We start from the raw sequence: 15518 nt of genomic DNA, 5'->3' as shown, positions 1-15518 counted from the left end.
GGCAGAGTTATGTACAGAGGGAACCACAGCCTCACACAGAGACAAGATATTGCTAGCCAGCTGAGTTACTAGCTTGCTCTTCTAGGGACTGAAAAGTATCATCAGCCAAGAGCACCTGATGGTCTGTATTTTGCATCTGGGTGAGACAATTGTCATTTGCAATTAAAAATGGCAGTGCTAAAATAAAGTAGTAGGATACACATGACCCACTGCGCCACTCTGTGCACTGTTGCTGTGAAATGCTGGCAAGATAGGCACAGCTTTGCCTCCAGAACTATCTTGGAGATACCACTTCATAGTTTGGTAGTGAGTTTTATGAGTTGCAGATTTCTCTTCAGTTTGACATCTGTGGTGGGCTTCTTGCAAACTCCTTGCATGGTCACTGACTCTTCCCCTGCTTTCAGAAGCAGTGAAGCCATTGGCTCCCATCAGTCAAAATGACCCCCAGTTTCTCCTACAGCTTATCCAACGCAGAGGTATTGCTTGCTTCCAGTGAAAATGCCCACAACCCACTGGACTTTTAGACAGACTGGATCCAAGTTACCCTCTCAGTAGGCACTGTGTTTATGAAACTGCATGTGGCCAAGGGAAAGATGGAAGCAAAGCAGGTGGCCAGAGTACAGGGGACAAAGGTATGCACATGCATGTAAGGGGGAGAAGGAGAGGCTACATAATGCGATTGGCATGGGAGGGATGTGGTACAAGGAATGAGGCTGGCACTTCCTCCTTTCAACACTTACTGTTCACTCCTGCCTTTCACTGCAGCTTGATGCTTAGGCCGCTCTGGCTTGTGGGCCCTCACGGCCTTCGAAACAGACTAATGAGGAGGTACTTCACCAACGTGAATGTACAAGAATGGCAGGGCTGGGGCAGACATACGGGGGCTGTGGCGTTGAGATGGTGGAGAAGATGGAGGTGTTGGACTGGCAAAGATAAAAGACGGAGGAATGCTGTGAGCAGGGTAAGTGATGAAAACTTAGAGAGGAAAATGAAGGCAGGTGGGAATAGCGTGGACAGAGAAGGTGAGGGAGATGGTGCTATTCAGGATGAAATCTGGGGGAAGGCCAGGAAGTCACAGTAAGAAAGGCAGCACACAATCAAGACGCTTGATGTATGTACCCCATACATCGGAACCAGGGAAGGAATGCAGCCATGCTGCAGGTTCCTCACTCATCTCAAGACTAGCCTGCTTTCATGACAGGGCAGGAAGCAACCATGACGGGACGAAAAGTTCTCATGGCGTGGAGAGACCGAGACACCTGTCTGGAGTGTGATGACACACGGCACGTGGGGCCTCCTCCTCCTCACTGAGCTGGAGCCTGACTGGAGGACACTTCTGGCAGGAGCACTCTGCAGGCCTGACAAAGCGGGAAGGGGAAAAAATAAGAAGGAAATCAACCCTGTGCCTGCCCCGGAGTCCGCAGCGAGCCGCTCCCCGAAGCTGAATGAGTAACGCGATCAGTGACTGAAAACTCGGTTCGGGGCATGCGCACTGGTCTCTGCCACTCTTCCCCCCCCCCCGCTTCCTTTTACATAAAAAGCTGATTAACGCGTGTCCCTCGGGTCACACCGGTTCTGGTGGCTGGCCCGGCGCCGCCGGGCCCCGTTACCTTGGCCGCTTCCTCCCCCGGAGCCCGCCCCGCCGCCTCTCGCCGCTGCCAGCCCTCCCGGGCCTCCCCGCCGGCGGGGCTCGACACCGCCCTCAGTCCCCGGCCCGGCAGCCCGCGCGGGAGGGCCGCCGCCCCGGCGGTGTACTTCCTCTTCCTCCCGACGTGCGGCCGGGGCGGGAGGAGGAGGAAAGGGAAGGGGCCGGGACCGCTCCAGCGCGGCGGGGAGCCCCGGCGCCGCCGTCGCTGCGGCAGCGGGCGGAGCGGAGCGGGAGGCGGCGCCAGCAGCCGGCGGGGCCCAGAGTCACCGTGTCACGGCGCCCGGGAAGGCGCTGCCGCCGGATCCGCCCCCCGCAGGGCGAGCGAGGGAGCAGGAGGAGGAGAAGGGAGGCCGGCTCCTCGCCGCCTCTTGTGTTTTTGCCCCCTTCCCGGCCCTGCCCCCGGCCCCTCTCCTCTCGCACCGGGGCTCCGTGCGTGCGGCGGCGGCGGGGGCCAGGCCGCAGCGGCGCCCGAGCAGCCCGCGGGAGCCCCGAGACGGGCCTGGGCCGCCGCCTCTGGACTAGGATGTCCCGACATGAAGGTGAGCGGCGCGGGGCGCCAGGCCGCGGCGGCGGGGGCGCGTCCCGGGGCCCGGCCCGGCGTCAGGGCCTGGCGCGGCGCCCTCTCGGGCGGATCATCATGGCGCCGCCGCCGCCGGGAGGGGGGCCTGCGGAGCCGGCGGCGGAAGGAGGCCTCGGCGGCGGAGGGCGGCGGCCAGGCCCCGCTCTGCAGTGTCATGGGAGGGGAGGCGGCCGTTACGGCCCGTCTCCCCGCGCGGCCTGCGGCGGGCCCGGCCGCCTCCCCCGCCGCCCCTCCGGGCGCGGAGCCGGGGCCTGCCGCCGCGCGGGGCCGGGAGCGGGCCGGCGGCGGGCGCGGGCAAGGAGGCGGCGAGGGGCTGTTCCGCCCCTCTCCTCCCGCTCCTGAAGGACGGGCGGAGGGAGGTGGGGCCGGGCCGGGCGTGCGGGGCGCCCCCGGGCCCCGCGGGCCCGGCCGGGGTGGGCGGGGGCGCGGGGCGGCCTGCCGACGTGTCGGCCGCCGCGGCGGGTCAGGCCGGGCACGGCGCCCCCGGGGGGCGGTGCGGTCGGGGGCCGCGCCGGGAGGGTGGCCTGGCACCCCGGGGGAGCGGGCTGGGAGCGGGGCCCCGCTTGGTGCCGGGGGTCGCGCCCGGCGGGCGGGGAGAGGAGCCGGGCCCCGGCGCGGGGCCTGGGGGAAGAGGTGTGCGGGCAGCCTGCGTGGCCCTGCCGAGGGGTAGCTTGTGCGCGGGTAGCCCCGGCAGCTGCCTCTTTTCTCTCTGTTTTGTCTTGTGGCAGAGGAGACCAGTGCTGATGTAGTGGCATGTTTTGAGGCGTTAAGAGAGGCCATCAGAGAAACGTGTTTTGTGTGTTTGCCCTGGTGCCGCTGTGTTTACCGCCGTGGGTGAGTTCAGTGGATAGTTCAGAATTAGTCAAAAGGAGCAGGATGGAGAGCGAGCTGGAAGCTAAGAAAGGAATTTCTACAGGAAGAAGATGGGAGTGTGAAAACAGGAGAGAAAGTCACTTGATTTTTCTGTCTTTTCTTACCAGCGGGTAAGGTGCTTGGTCTAGTGTTAAAATATTCTGTAAAAACGGGGTTTGTTACCTGAAAGGATAATTTTCTGCCATGTTAGGAACTTAATTCAGCACCTGCTCCATTTTCTCTGTCTTATCTAATTTCTTATTTCTGTGTTGTATCTAATCTTAAAATGTTTTGATAGAAATGTTACAGGAGAATTCAATATTTGTGGCTAATAATGGTGGCTTCTGGTTGGTAGCTTGGTGCTGGACGATGATATATATGATGGATTTTCGGTGTGCCATCACAATATTTTGCAGACTTCTTGTTTGTGCAAGTATGTGTGCTTCTGTATCAAAGAATTGTCTTCCCTGAATCCACTAGCTTTTTTTTTTTTGTAAGTTAAAATTTAGTAGGGGTACCAAATTCTTTCTGTCTCATTTCCCCTTATAAAATACATATTTTCCCAAGAGGGTGGAGATGCTGGATGTCTTTATGATTAAAGATGCAGTTTCTAACAGTGAATGAAATGAGTGTTGATCACAAAGTTGTTGTTAGTGACGTTGTGGGATTATGCAGTCTGTATGTCTCTGCTGTGATGCACGTATCCAGTCTTTAAAGTACAGTGGTAGAATACAAGCTTTTTCTAGCTTGAACAGGTTAAAATTATGGAAGTGATATTGTGTGTTGTTCTTTAGTGTTTTTCAGTGATAAACGCATGGACTGTTATAAAAGGTGGTGATCTTTGCTAAAAAGACATTTTAGTCCTGGAGCAGCCTTTTCATTAAGACAGAGAAAATTTCAAAGTAGGTTTCCTTGTAAGTATGTTTCTGATGGAGGCTATATCGTAAATTTTTCTATTGTTTGTTAGGTTTTGTTTGTAGCAGGGGAAATTACGCTCCCTTGCTTGGATAGTTGTTGATATTTTTAGGAGGAGTGACTGTTAACAAAACCAGGCTTAATATTCTCTTTCCAAAGCAGATTCATCAGTGTGTGTACTTTCTAGACATGCCTAGTTAGAAAAAATTGAAATAATTGTCTCTCTTTCCTGATAAGTGAGTGTGAGTTTTGGTAGTTTTGTATTGCAGATGTAGGCTCGTCAGGTGTGTGTGCGCACACAGACGTTGTGAGTGAAAAAATGAGAACACTGAGATTAAAAATTACATCTATCACTGTATCCTTGTGATATGTTTTTATTAAAAATCTAGTCTGTCTCTTAATTTCTCAGTGATTCTCCTCTTACTTCACACTTCAGATGTTTTGTTTTAGTCAACTTTAGTTATAGGGTTAGAATAAGTCATAGTAATATGGGAGGCATGCTTTTCCAACTTCATGGAAAAGAGGTATGGAGTCTTAATTTTGTTAGAAATTTGGAAATGCTTAGAAATGAAATATTCAAAAAAAGTAATTCTTGCTTCAGATCTGTATGGTGTCATTCACAGCTGACAGTTTTGGATCCAGTGTGACTAGTTTGGGAAGGGCTGACTTGGAAGAATATGGTATAGGGGAAAAAGCAAGCTTTAATCATGTTTAATAAGCAATATCTTTTCTGTTTCCTTTAAAATGGTCCATCCTCAAAGTTACAAATAAGATTTATTGGTTGCTCCTGGCAGAATCTGGATGCTGTACCAGTCTTATGATGGGAAAGGATGTCTCTGGAAGGGTAGATGCTGGAGAAGTTGGAATTCCAAAGTCTTGGGATGTTAAATAGGCCATGAAGCATCTGATGGAGATCTAAGCTTACTTTCCATCGGGGTTTCTTGACTGTTTTATTTGGTGTAATAATCCATAAAATACAATCGGTTGTTTAAAAAAAAAAAAGAGAGATTTTGTTATCCTTCAGAAAAAGTCTGACCACAGCCTGCCTTTTCACTGTGCTCTCATTTCACACATGAGCTCTGGGCTCACGTTTCTCCCGAATTCAGGAAAAATGGGCACAACTAGAACTTGAATTGTTGTTGTTCTTTCTTGAAATGTTCATTTGGTGTTTAAGAGACTTTGTTGGTAATACTGTCAAGAGTAGCTGTTGGTGTTTATCCACCTCTTGCTATTGCTAGTTGCTTCTAATTTTTCAAAACCATTTTTGTTCTGTGATTTGGTGTTAAGAGACTAGCTATTCTCTGCCTTTGGTTTTCTAGAATGCAACATGAGGGCATCCCCTGGTCTTGGCTTTCATGTTGTTCGCTTTATAGGAGTGACACACTGTTTCTCTGGGTTAGCCCCTCTGTTGAGGAGTATGTGGTGGTGTAATGTTTGGCAGCCTACAAGTAGCAGGTAGGTGAGGTTTTTTACACTCTAGAACGTATACCAGAAGGTATTTTGCATATTACAGGTTTTCTTTCTGTGGACATGCATCTGGCAATGATTCTTTCATAAGGCAGTAGACACCATCCAGGACAGCAGAAAAATAGAGAATCACAACTTTGAGAAATATCATAAGACCATTTTTTGCAACTTCTTTTGTGAAACTACGTTGCTGCAGCATTACTGGTCGCACAAGGGCCTGGCTTCAGGTTCCCTATACCCGGCAGCTCCAGAAGGCTCCCAGCACCTCACCACCTGCACCACTTGGTTCTCGGTCTCGCACACTCTGCACCGCACTCCCAGCCCCAGTTCCATGCTTTGTTTCTTATTTTCACTAAGGGGTGTATTCTTTAAGCTTCAAAGAGCTAGCAGCAATGCAAGTTGTGGTTGGTTTTGACGGTGCCCATTTGTTAGCATTTCTTATGAATCAGCAAAGCTCTGCAGTTAATCCTAGTCCCATGTGAAGTAGAGTTGCGAATGGATGGTGGTAACAAAGCTAGGAAGGGAGAGCGGTGACTGTCAGGACCATGTGGAGTTTCTAGATGTTCTCTGCTGGCTTCAAGCACCTTGTATTCAAAGGAGCTGGAGTCTCAGTGCTCCTCTTTTTTGTGTGTGTATGTATAAATGTCTTGCATAGAGATCTTTAAATAAAGTGCTTATTTGTAATAGAAGGGTAAATAAGTGCACCTTAAAAAGAAATGCACAGAACTTGGTCTTTGAAATTCAAGAAATCCTAGAGTTACTTGAATACGTACCAACCACTTGAAAACAGCTAATGTAAGGGTAATGTTAGCTCCAGTCTTCTAGCTGTACAGTGAACAGATTGGGAATATGGGCTGATGACATTTTCCATATGATCACAATACAAAACATAAATAAAACTTTATCCATAACAAACTTTTTGAAAACATTAAAAGCAAGAGTAATTTGTGCCCCTCGTAATTATGCAATAGGTGTGTCATACTTGAGCTGCGGAAGGGTGCTACAAACTTCTGTCAAGACAAATAACATTCAGCAGCTGATGTGTAACTTTTAATATTTCATGTAGTGTCAGTTATACAATTGCCACTAAATGCAGAATTACTCTATTTTTGCATGTAAAGCTCTTAAGTCAGGTAACGAGACTACATATTTTTCATACAAAGTACTCAACATACTGTGTTGGTGAAGTATTGCATTTAATAATGAAACATGCATCTGTGAAACCAGTTATAACTTGCTGCCTTCTGATGCATTTTAATACTTTGCTTATGTCTTCTCCAAACATGGAATTTTGCTATTCCACAATACAGAATAATCACAAATTCTTTCACACATTGCTGCTGCTTAGATCTGTTTTGTAGAAAATAAGTTTCAGATTTAAGTTCTACATGTAACATAACAGTGAGGTTTTTTGAATTTGCACTAATATTTGACTCTGACAAAGCATTTTCTAACTGTATACGTCAAAGTATTTCATACTGTTGTTAGTTTTACTCTATGGTAGCGTATTAATGCATATGATTACAGGGGTAGTGCAGTATCTGAAAATGAGTTAGTGTGATAATTTAACTAGCAAAAGCTATGTTTAGGACACAAAAAATGTTAATGTTAAATGTAAACAACTGCAAATGTGATTAGAAATATTGGAACACAGTAGTTTGCTATATTATTAAACTGTTGTTTGCTTTCAGTAAGAAACTGAATCATCATTTAATAATAAAGAGCTGGACTCATCAGTGATATTTTAACTGGCAAGATACTAGTTTTAAGGAAGCTAGGTTTTAATTTTAAAAAAGGTTTCTGGCTCTGATGGGTTAGGAAACATACTGTGTGTGAACCAATGTGCTGTTGTCCCTGCAGAGTCTCTGAACAAGGTCCTCCTCTCAGGTTTGTGATAAGAAGTAATGCCATGGATCAAATATTCTTTGGGAAACAGGAGAAAAAGATTAGATTTAAACAATCAGTGTTGAAAGGTTGATAGCCAGTATCTTAAGCAGAAAAACTGGAACAGAACTGTGATAATTTTAACATTATTGGGTGGGGGTGAAGAGAGAAGACAATGGTGGAATTACTCTTACTTCCAAATGTTTGTTTGAACTAGTGATGGCTAGAAGGGATTCGGGGGAAGTTTAGAGAGCCATGGCAAGTTGCTTGAGCAGTACTAGACAAATAAAATTAGTACACGTTAAATAAAAAGAAGAAAGGTTTTCAAATACCTTTGCATGTTTACGTTACTGATAACATTTGAGGAAGAGTTGTGGTTGTCACTGTTCATAGTTGCGTCTTTATTGTTACTTCAGTTACTGTTAAGAAATACAAAAACGGAATAGTAACTAATACAAAAAGTGTTACTACGTTCAAGAAGCTGCTGGACACAGCAGCAGATTGGAAGAACAGCACTCATGAGTTGGGATGTGCCAGAATTTGATTGCACAGACAGCACTAATTCAACCTTCTTTGAGTATCTGTGTTGTATAATTACACAGCTGCGTTTTATCTGCTCCATACCACCCCTGCCTCCTTTAGGGTGCATAGGAAGGTTTTTGTATGTTAGACCACCACTCTGTGTTTGGGATTGTAGAGCAAATGAGCAGGTAGAGGCATTACACAAAGAAAGGATGGTTGAGGTGTTGACAGTGGAGTTTTGTTGTGGAAGGTTGGATCGACCTTCCTGTGCTCTGCTGCAGAGGTCATGTGAACTGCTGGGCAAATCACTTGGCAAGAGTTCACAGGTGGCTGTTATCTGTTTGTTCCTTATGTTATGAAGGCCTGATTTGGGATTTTTGGGATCTGAGCATTCACGACTGCAACTGTAGTAACTGAGCGATAAGCTTTGAAAAAACATTTAACTCTAGAAAATCAAAGATTCTGAAAAGTCCATCCTTGGCATCTCAGATTGGGCGACTGGGCTCAGTGAATTTGCAGTTTTAATCTCTACATGCATTGGTTTCCCTCTATTTCAAGAGAAAGAAAATACTGCTTAGAAGTGCTGTTAAAGTTAATTCATGATATTTGTGCTGCACTGAAATGCTATAGAGAAATACTTGCAGGGAAAAGGCAGTGAGAAAATCCATAGTCAATGCAAATTTTTCAAAGTGTGTGATAAATAAAAGCTCAGACTGACCAGCAATGATAAAACAAATAGAGACTTTTCTGTTTGTGTACTGAAAACCATATGCCCTGGTGCACTGAGTGACATGGTATTTTTCCAGAGAGGAATATAATTGTGTTAGATTGCATTTCCTATGGATTCTGGTCGTGAATTGATACTAGGATACATATATTTTAATATGAGCAAAGTTGTGAGTTTTCATGGTTTTTGTTCTTGGAATCACTTGGGCTAAATCCTCCACACACAATGTATTCTTCTCACTACAGGATTTAGAATAGGTGAGCAGATTTGGTAGCTGTAGGTTCTGAAAATGGAGTCATAATGGAGAAGAGGTACACAAGCTTAACTATAGGCAGCAATGTTGCTCACCCATACAGAAACAGCATTAAAAGGCACTGTGAGCAGCTCGGGCACACTGAGTTCAGAGAACTCAGAGTGCTGTTAGTGACTCAGGACACATGTGAGGGGGAATTACTGCATGGATGGAAATTGAAAAGGTGTTTACCTCAGGCTGATATGGAGAGGGAATCTGAAAGAAAGGAATCAGCTGCGTAAGAGTGTGATCTCCCTTTCTGAATACAAGAAGAAGATATTTCATGACTTCAAGAGGGTGATTAAAACTGAACTGCTTTTTCATACAGTGTGTAATGAGATCGTGGAGAATTTTTTCACTGAAGGTTCTTGAGGCTACCTAGTATCCAAATTAAACAATTAAAGCTTTGAATTTTATCTTAAACTTTGTTCTCCTGGTCTCTTAACTGTTTCAGATTCAAATGTGGCTGTTGAGTATCTCAAATCTTATGTCCCATTTGGTTCCTACACCTTTCCCTGAAGCATTACCTGAACCTCTGGTTTGAACTTACTCCTGTCACTGTTTGTATACATGGTCCTTACAGTTATCCACATTTTTTTCTCTTTGTAGCGTTATTACAATTAAATTTGACATGAAGTAAGACCATTCTGAATTCAGTGTGGAGCATAGAGACAAGCTCGTTGGTTTCACTGTTTTAGAATATATGTATAAACTCAAGGTTTCAGTTTAGAGCTGTTTAAAAACTTTTTAATCTGGCTTATTGACATTTACTAAGTTGAAAAGTGAGGTCTGTAGCAAGTGGAAATTGTGGGGCATCATCATAGAAGTGTTTCCAGCTTTAATACGATTTTTATCACTCACATAACTGCTCTCTGTCCATAGGTCTCAGAATTGTATTTCAAAGGTGTGTGCAGGTGATGGCTTGATTTCTGCCACTTGAAGTCATTGGTTCTAGTTTGGAATTCATTTTTAAGTATGGATAGAAGTCACTGGAGCCTCCGACATATTTGGAAAATTTTTCTTCCCCCCTAGGTTTGTTCTGAGAATGTAGTTTGAGTAAGTGTTAGGGGGAGGATGGATTTGTTTGACAGAATTTTTATCTTTTTTTAATATTAAAATATTAATTTTTTACGCATAGTCTGTGACTTGCCTTTGTATGAGAATTCCTTTTCTATTGCCCATTTGTCACCCTGCAGTGAATTTCATATGTGTGTTAATTCTATCTATCGTGATTGCTTTATTTGGAGCTTCTAGGAGACTTTCTCTAAAAGTAGCGCCATTTTCAGTTGGAGACCTGGGTAAAACTTTTTTTACAATTAAACAGGGAACCTGGCCACAGGAGGCCATGATGTTTCTTCCAGTTGCACGTAGGATATCAGGTAGAGATTTTATGCCTTGCCAGAAGGTACTTCGGAAAGTCTTGTAAAGATAGGAATTAGTGGTCTTGTACTCCATTGCAGTGAGTTTTATAGATGCAAGTCCATTCTTCCAAATTTTTGACTTATCGGGACATTTCAGGGGCATATACTGTTTGCAGCTATTGCTTCATACAGCTTCCCTATAGTATTTTAAATTTGTTTTTAATTCCAGTATTTGCATAGAATTTCGCATTTTTACCAAAATACTATTGATCCTGTTCCACATTTGATTTGGATCATCCCACTGTCATCACTGACAAAATCCAGCTGAAAAAAGACGTTAATTTAAAAAAAATCACAGTTTTTGTAAAAATATATTGCAAAAATAAGATGTAGCAACAAAGTTTAAAAAAAATCATAACTCCATTTTTTTTCTTACCTCAGGTCAGATTCGGTCTTCCCCCATCACTTCTGCCACTTCCTGGTGCCAGATTCTTTTTGGGAGGCAATGTTTCTTGTCTTGACTGACAAGAGGTGCTGTCTCTGGTAGGATAAATTATCTTCTTTGCTTTCCTTCTTTTTGTCTTTGATCTCTTATCTTTCACCCTCTTATTTCCTTGTCATTGTTCTTCCTTCCCTTTGCTGTGCTCTCCCTCTCCTACTTTCCTCCTTAGTGCTCTAGGGTGGGATTTTGAAAAACACCTGGGGAAGCTGTAGACCTGTGTTGGGTTCAAGTGCGATAGAAGTTTAATGCCTGCCTCTGTAAGCCTCTTTGAAAAGCAAAGCTCTGGTGTTTCTTGGTAGCACAACTAGCCCTTGCTTATTTCAGAAACTAGCTATTGCTGAAAAAGGGTTTTAAGCAGCTGTTTCTATGACCTATTACAGAGATGGATTTGTGGTTTGGTTTTGTTTGTTAGATAAGACAAGGTGGCTTTAGTAGTGAAAATTTTACTTGCTAGTCTAGATTATGACTGATGAATTCTTTAATTATTTGTTGAGGAGAGTCATTGTTTACAAAACTCTTCAGTAACAGTTGATTCCTAGCGTAAATGGTATTTAAGGTGTGACTTCTGTTAGCTTATTGATACTTGTCCTGGTTTTGGCTGGGATAGAGTTAATTCTCTTCTTAGTAGCTGGTACAGTGCTGTGTTTTGGTTTAGTCTGAGAATAATGTTGATAGCACACTGATGTTTTAGTTGTTGCTAAGTAGTGCTTAAGGATTTTTTTCAGTTTCCCATGCTCTGCCAGCAAGCAGGTGTACAAGAAGCTGGGAGGGAGCATAGCCAGGATAGCTGACCCGAACTAGTCAAAGGGATATTCCATACCGTGGAACGTCATGCCCAGTATATAAACAGGGGGGAGTTGGCCGGGAGGTGTGGATCGCTGCTCGGGCATCGGTCAGTGGGTGGTGAGCAATTGCATTGTGCATCACTTGTCTTTTCTTGGGTTTCATTTCTCTTTTTTTGTTATAGTCCTTTTCATTATTGTTATAATATTTCATTATTATTCTTGTTAATATTATATTTTACTTTAGTTATTAAACTGTTCTTATCTCAACCCACGAGTTTTACCTTCTTTCCCGATTCTCCTCCCCATCCCACTGGGAGCAGGAGGGCAGTGATGGAGCAGCAGCATGGTGCTTAGCTGCTGGCTGGGGTTAAACCACGACGGTCCTTTTTGGCGCCCGACGTGGGGCCCGAAGGGTTGAGATAACAACAGATCTGACCAGTGCAGTTAAAATGAGTTTGTTATAAGCATTCATTATACTAGTTTAATAGTCACTGGTCACAACATTGATTTATTGGCTCTTAGAGTTGTGGTGCTCGTTCTTAGAGTTGTGTTATGTATCACCTTACTTGCCGTATATAGTCCCTGTGCTGCTGCATATCACCCATGGGAAGTGGATTAAGGTTTTAGCTTTGCTGTACTATCTAACACTGGTTTATGGTATGCTAAAATTATTGGTTGTGGGACTAATCTGATATTTGTACTCAGCATTGCTGTTATCTCTGTACTTTGGGAGCTATCTAGCGGAAACTATTAATAATTACATCCTTTACCTTTTCTCCTCGAAGAACCAATCTATGGGGGAGATGCCTTCCTTCAGGTTCCCCTTCTCCTCTAGGCTAATTACATTAGTGTTTGAGAATTTTGAAAACTTTGAATATCCTTGGAATGTTGAAACTAACATGGTCCTATTGCTAGGAACTAGCATGTTCCTGAATGTGGTTCAGGTCTTGTTCAGGGTTAAACAGCTATTTAAGAGGATCACCCAGAGATCTGCCTGAAGGCTGGAGAGTTATGAGTGGCAGGGTGTGTGGGGTAGCACGGGTGAATGCCTAGGACGGTGGGCACCTCCAGTGTTTTGGAATTTCACCCTTTAACAAGTGCAGAATCTTGAAGAACTAGTAGAACATTTGGAAAAAGTATTGCTGTCACCCCGACAATTCCAGGGAGACACAAATCACTGCAATGTGCTGGGGCCTGGCCCATGCCTACTGAGCTCTGTTCAACACTGTTCAATACCCTCAAGGGGAAGCGAAGGTCTCTGGATTTGACAAGAGAATGACAGGCACTGCAGCCACTCCGACCCCTGGTGACAGGCACTGCAGCCACTCTGACCCCCGGTGACAGGCATTGCAGCCAAACCAGAGAACCAACCTATGCCAGTATCAGTTGCTCCTGTACCGAAGAAGAAATACTCAAAAAATCCAGCTCGCTTATTGAAGGATGAAGGTGAACCAGGGTCATCAGGAGAACAGGAGGAAGAACCGGAGATAATCACCCAATCCCTATCCTTGAGTGAGCTGCGAGATACGCGAAAAGACTTCAGCTGTCATCCGGGTAAGCACATTGTCACCTGGCTGCTCCGATGCTGGGATAATGGAGCCATAGCTTGGAATTAGAGGGTAGGGAAGCCAAGCAACTGGGATTCCTTTCTAGGGAAGGGGGCATTGACAAAGCGATTGGAAAAAAGACACAAGCCCTCAGCCTCTGGAGGTGACTTCTGCTAGGCATGAGGGCAAGGTATCCTTTCAAGGAACATGTTGTATGTCATCCAGGCAAGTGGACTACAATGGAGAAAGGTATCCAGTACCTGAGGGAATTAGCCATGCGGGAGATGGCTTATTATGACCTGGACGATGCACAGTTACCCACAGATCCAGATGAAGTCCACTGCACACGACCCATGTGGTGGAAGTTTACATGGAGCGCACCATTGTCCTGTGCCAACTCATTGGCAGTAATGGACTGGAAGGACGAAGAGGGACCAACAGTGGATGAACTGGCTGGCTGACTCCGGCAATACGAAGAAAGTCTCACTTCTTCCCTTGTCTCTGCTGTGGAGAAACTGCCAGACACACTAGCCGAGAAACTGTCCCAAGAGTTCCAGTGATTTGAGGATAAGTTCTGCCTCCCACCTGTACAGACCAATATCTCAGCTATTAGGAATAAGCATCCCTCTGCTCAAGAGAGAGGAGGTAGAAGGTACACACCACGAGGTACCCTGTGGTCTTACCTGTGTGAGCACAGAGAGGATATGATGAAGTGCGATGGAAAACCTACCTTGGTCCTAGATGCACAGGTACGTGAATTGCAGGGAAAAACAACTACAAATGAGGGTTCTTCCAGGAAAATTGCTGCTCCAGTCTGTGGTGGGCAGTGTCAGTGGTGTGCCAGACAGAGTGGAAGGGCTGATCTTACTCTGGATCCTATGAGAAGGAATTTTAATCCATTTTTACAAAAAGTGAGTGGAGAATCCTATGACCGGGACTAGAGGGGCCCTGCCTCCAGCCAGGCGGAGAAGAGGGACAACCGGGTTTACTGGACTTTGTGGATCTGATGGCCTGGCATGTCAGACCCACAGGAGTATAAAACTCTAGCAGACACGGGTGCACAGTGTACCCTAATGCCATCAAGCTATAAAGGGGTAGAACCTATTTGTATTTAATCTCAACAGCTAACTGTTGGAGGCTGAAATAAGCCTAACTGGGAATGAGCGGCAGAAACACCCCATTGTGACTGGCCCAGAGGCTCCATGCATCCTTGGCATAGATTATTTTAGGAGAGGGTATTTCAAGGACCCAAAAGGGTACCGGTGGGCCTTTGGTATGGCTGCCTTGGAGACAGAGGCAATTGAACAGTTGTCCACCTTGCCCGGTCTCTCTGAGGACCCTTCGATTGTGGGGTTGCTGAGGGTTGAAGAACAACAGGTGCCAGTCACTACCACAACGGGGCACCGGCAGCAATATTGCACCAACCAAGACTCCCTGATTCCCATCCATATGCTGATTTGTCGACTGGAGAGCCAAGGAGTGATCAGCAGGACTTGCTCACCTTTTAACAGCCCCATATGGCCAGTGTGAAAGTCTAATGGAGAGTGGAAACTAACAGTAGACTATCGTGGCCTGAATGAAGTCATGCCGCCGCTGAGTGCTGCCGTGCCAGACATGCTAGAACTTCAATATGAACTGGAGTCAAAGGCAGCCAAGTGGTGCGCCACAATTGATATCGCTAATGCATTTTTCTCAATCCCTTTGGCAGCAGAGTGCCAGCCACAGTTTGCTTTCACTTGGAGGGGTGTCCAGCACACCTGGAATCAACTGTCCCGGGGTGGAAACGCAGCCCCACCATTTGCCATGGACTAATCCAGAATGCACTGGAAAAAGGTGGAGCTCCAGAACACCTGCAATACGTTGATGACATCTGGTGCAACACAGCAGAAGTTTTTGAGAAAGGGGAGAAAATAATCCAAATCCTTCTGAAAGCTGGCTTTGCCATAAAACAAAGGTGAAGGGACCCGCACAGGAGATTCAGTTTTTAGGAATAAAATGGCAAGATGGATGTCGTCACATCCCAATGGATGTGATCAATAAAAAAGCAGCTTTATCTCCACTGTCTGGTAAACAGGAAACACAAGCTTTCTTAGGCGTTGTGGGTTTTTGGAGAATGCATATTCCAAATTATAGTATGATTGTAAGCCCTCTCTATCAAGTGACCCAGAAGAAGAATGGTTTTAAATGGGGTCCTGAGCAACAACAAGGCTTTGAACAAATTAAACTGGAGATTGTTCATGCAGTAGCCCTTGGGCCAGTCTGGGCAGGACCAGATGTTAAAAATGTGGTTTATACAGCAGCCGGGGAGAATGGCCCTACCTGAAGTCTCTGGCAGAAAGCACCAGAGGAGACCCAAGGTCGACCTCTAGGGTTCTGGAGTCAGGGATATCGAGGATCCGAGGCCTGCTATACTCCAACTGAAAAGGAGGTATTAGC

At 45.6% G+C, this 15518-nt stretch overlaps 1 protein-coding gene across 1 annotated transcript in view; it reads left to right on the top strand.

Moving 5' to 3' along the window:
- Positions 1-2029: 2029 nt before the first annotated feature.
- Positions 2030-15518, top strand: part of KCMF1 (potassium channel modulatory factor 1) — a 64097-nt gene continuing 50608 nt past the window's right edge. Inside the window, exon 1 of the mRNA XM_050913429.1 lies at positions 2030-2187. Coding sequence (XP_050769386.1) covers positions 2172-2187 — 16 coding nt within the window. The 5' untranslated portion in view covers positions 2030-2171. The remainder of the gene's footprint in view (positions 2188-15518) is intronic.

This window comes from Gymnogyps californianus, chromosome Z (assembly GCF_018139145.2).
Source record: "Gymnogyps californianus isolate 813 chromosome Z, ASM1813914v2, whole genome shotgun sequence".
In the NCBI taxonomy this organism is placed as follows: domain Eukaryota; kingdom Metazoa; phylum Chordata; class Aves; order Accipitriformes; family Cathartidae; genus Gymnogyps; species Gymnogyps californianus.
The sequence above is the reverse complement of the archived record's forward strand: the minus strand, read 5'-3'. Positions and strand labels throughout refer to the sequence as shown.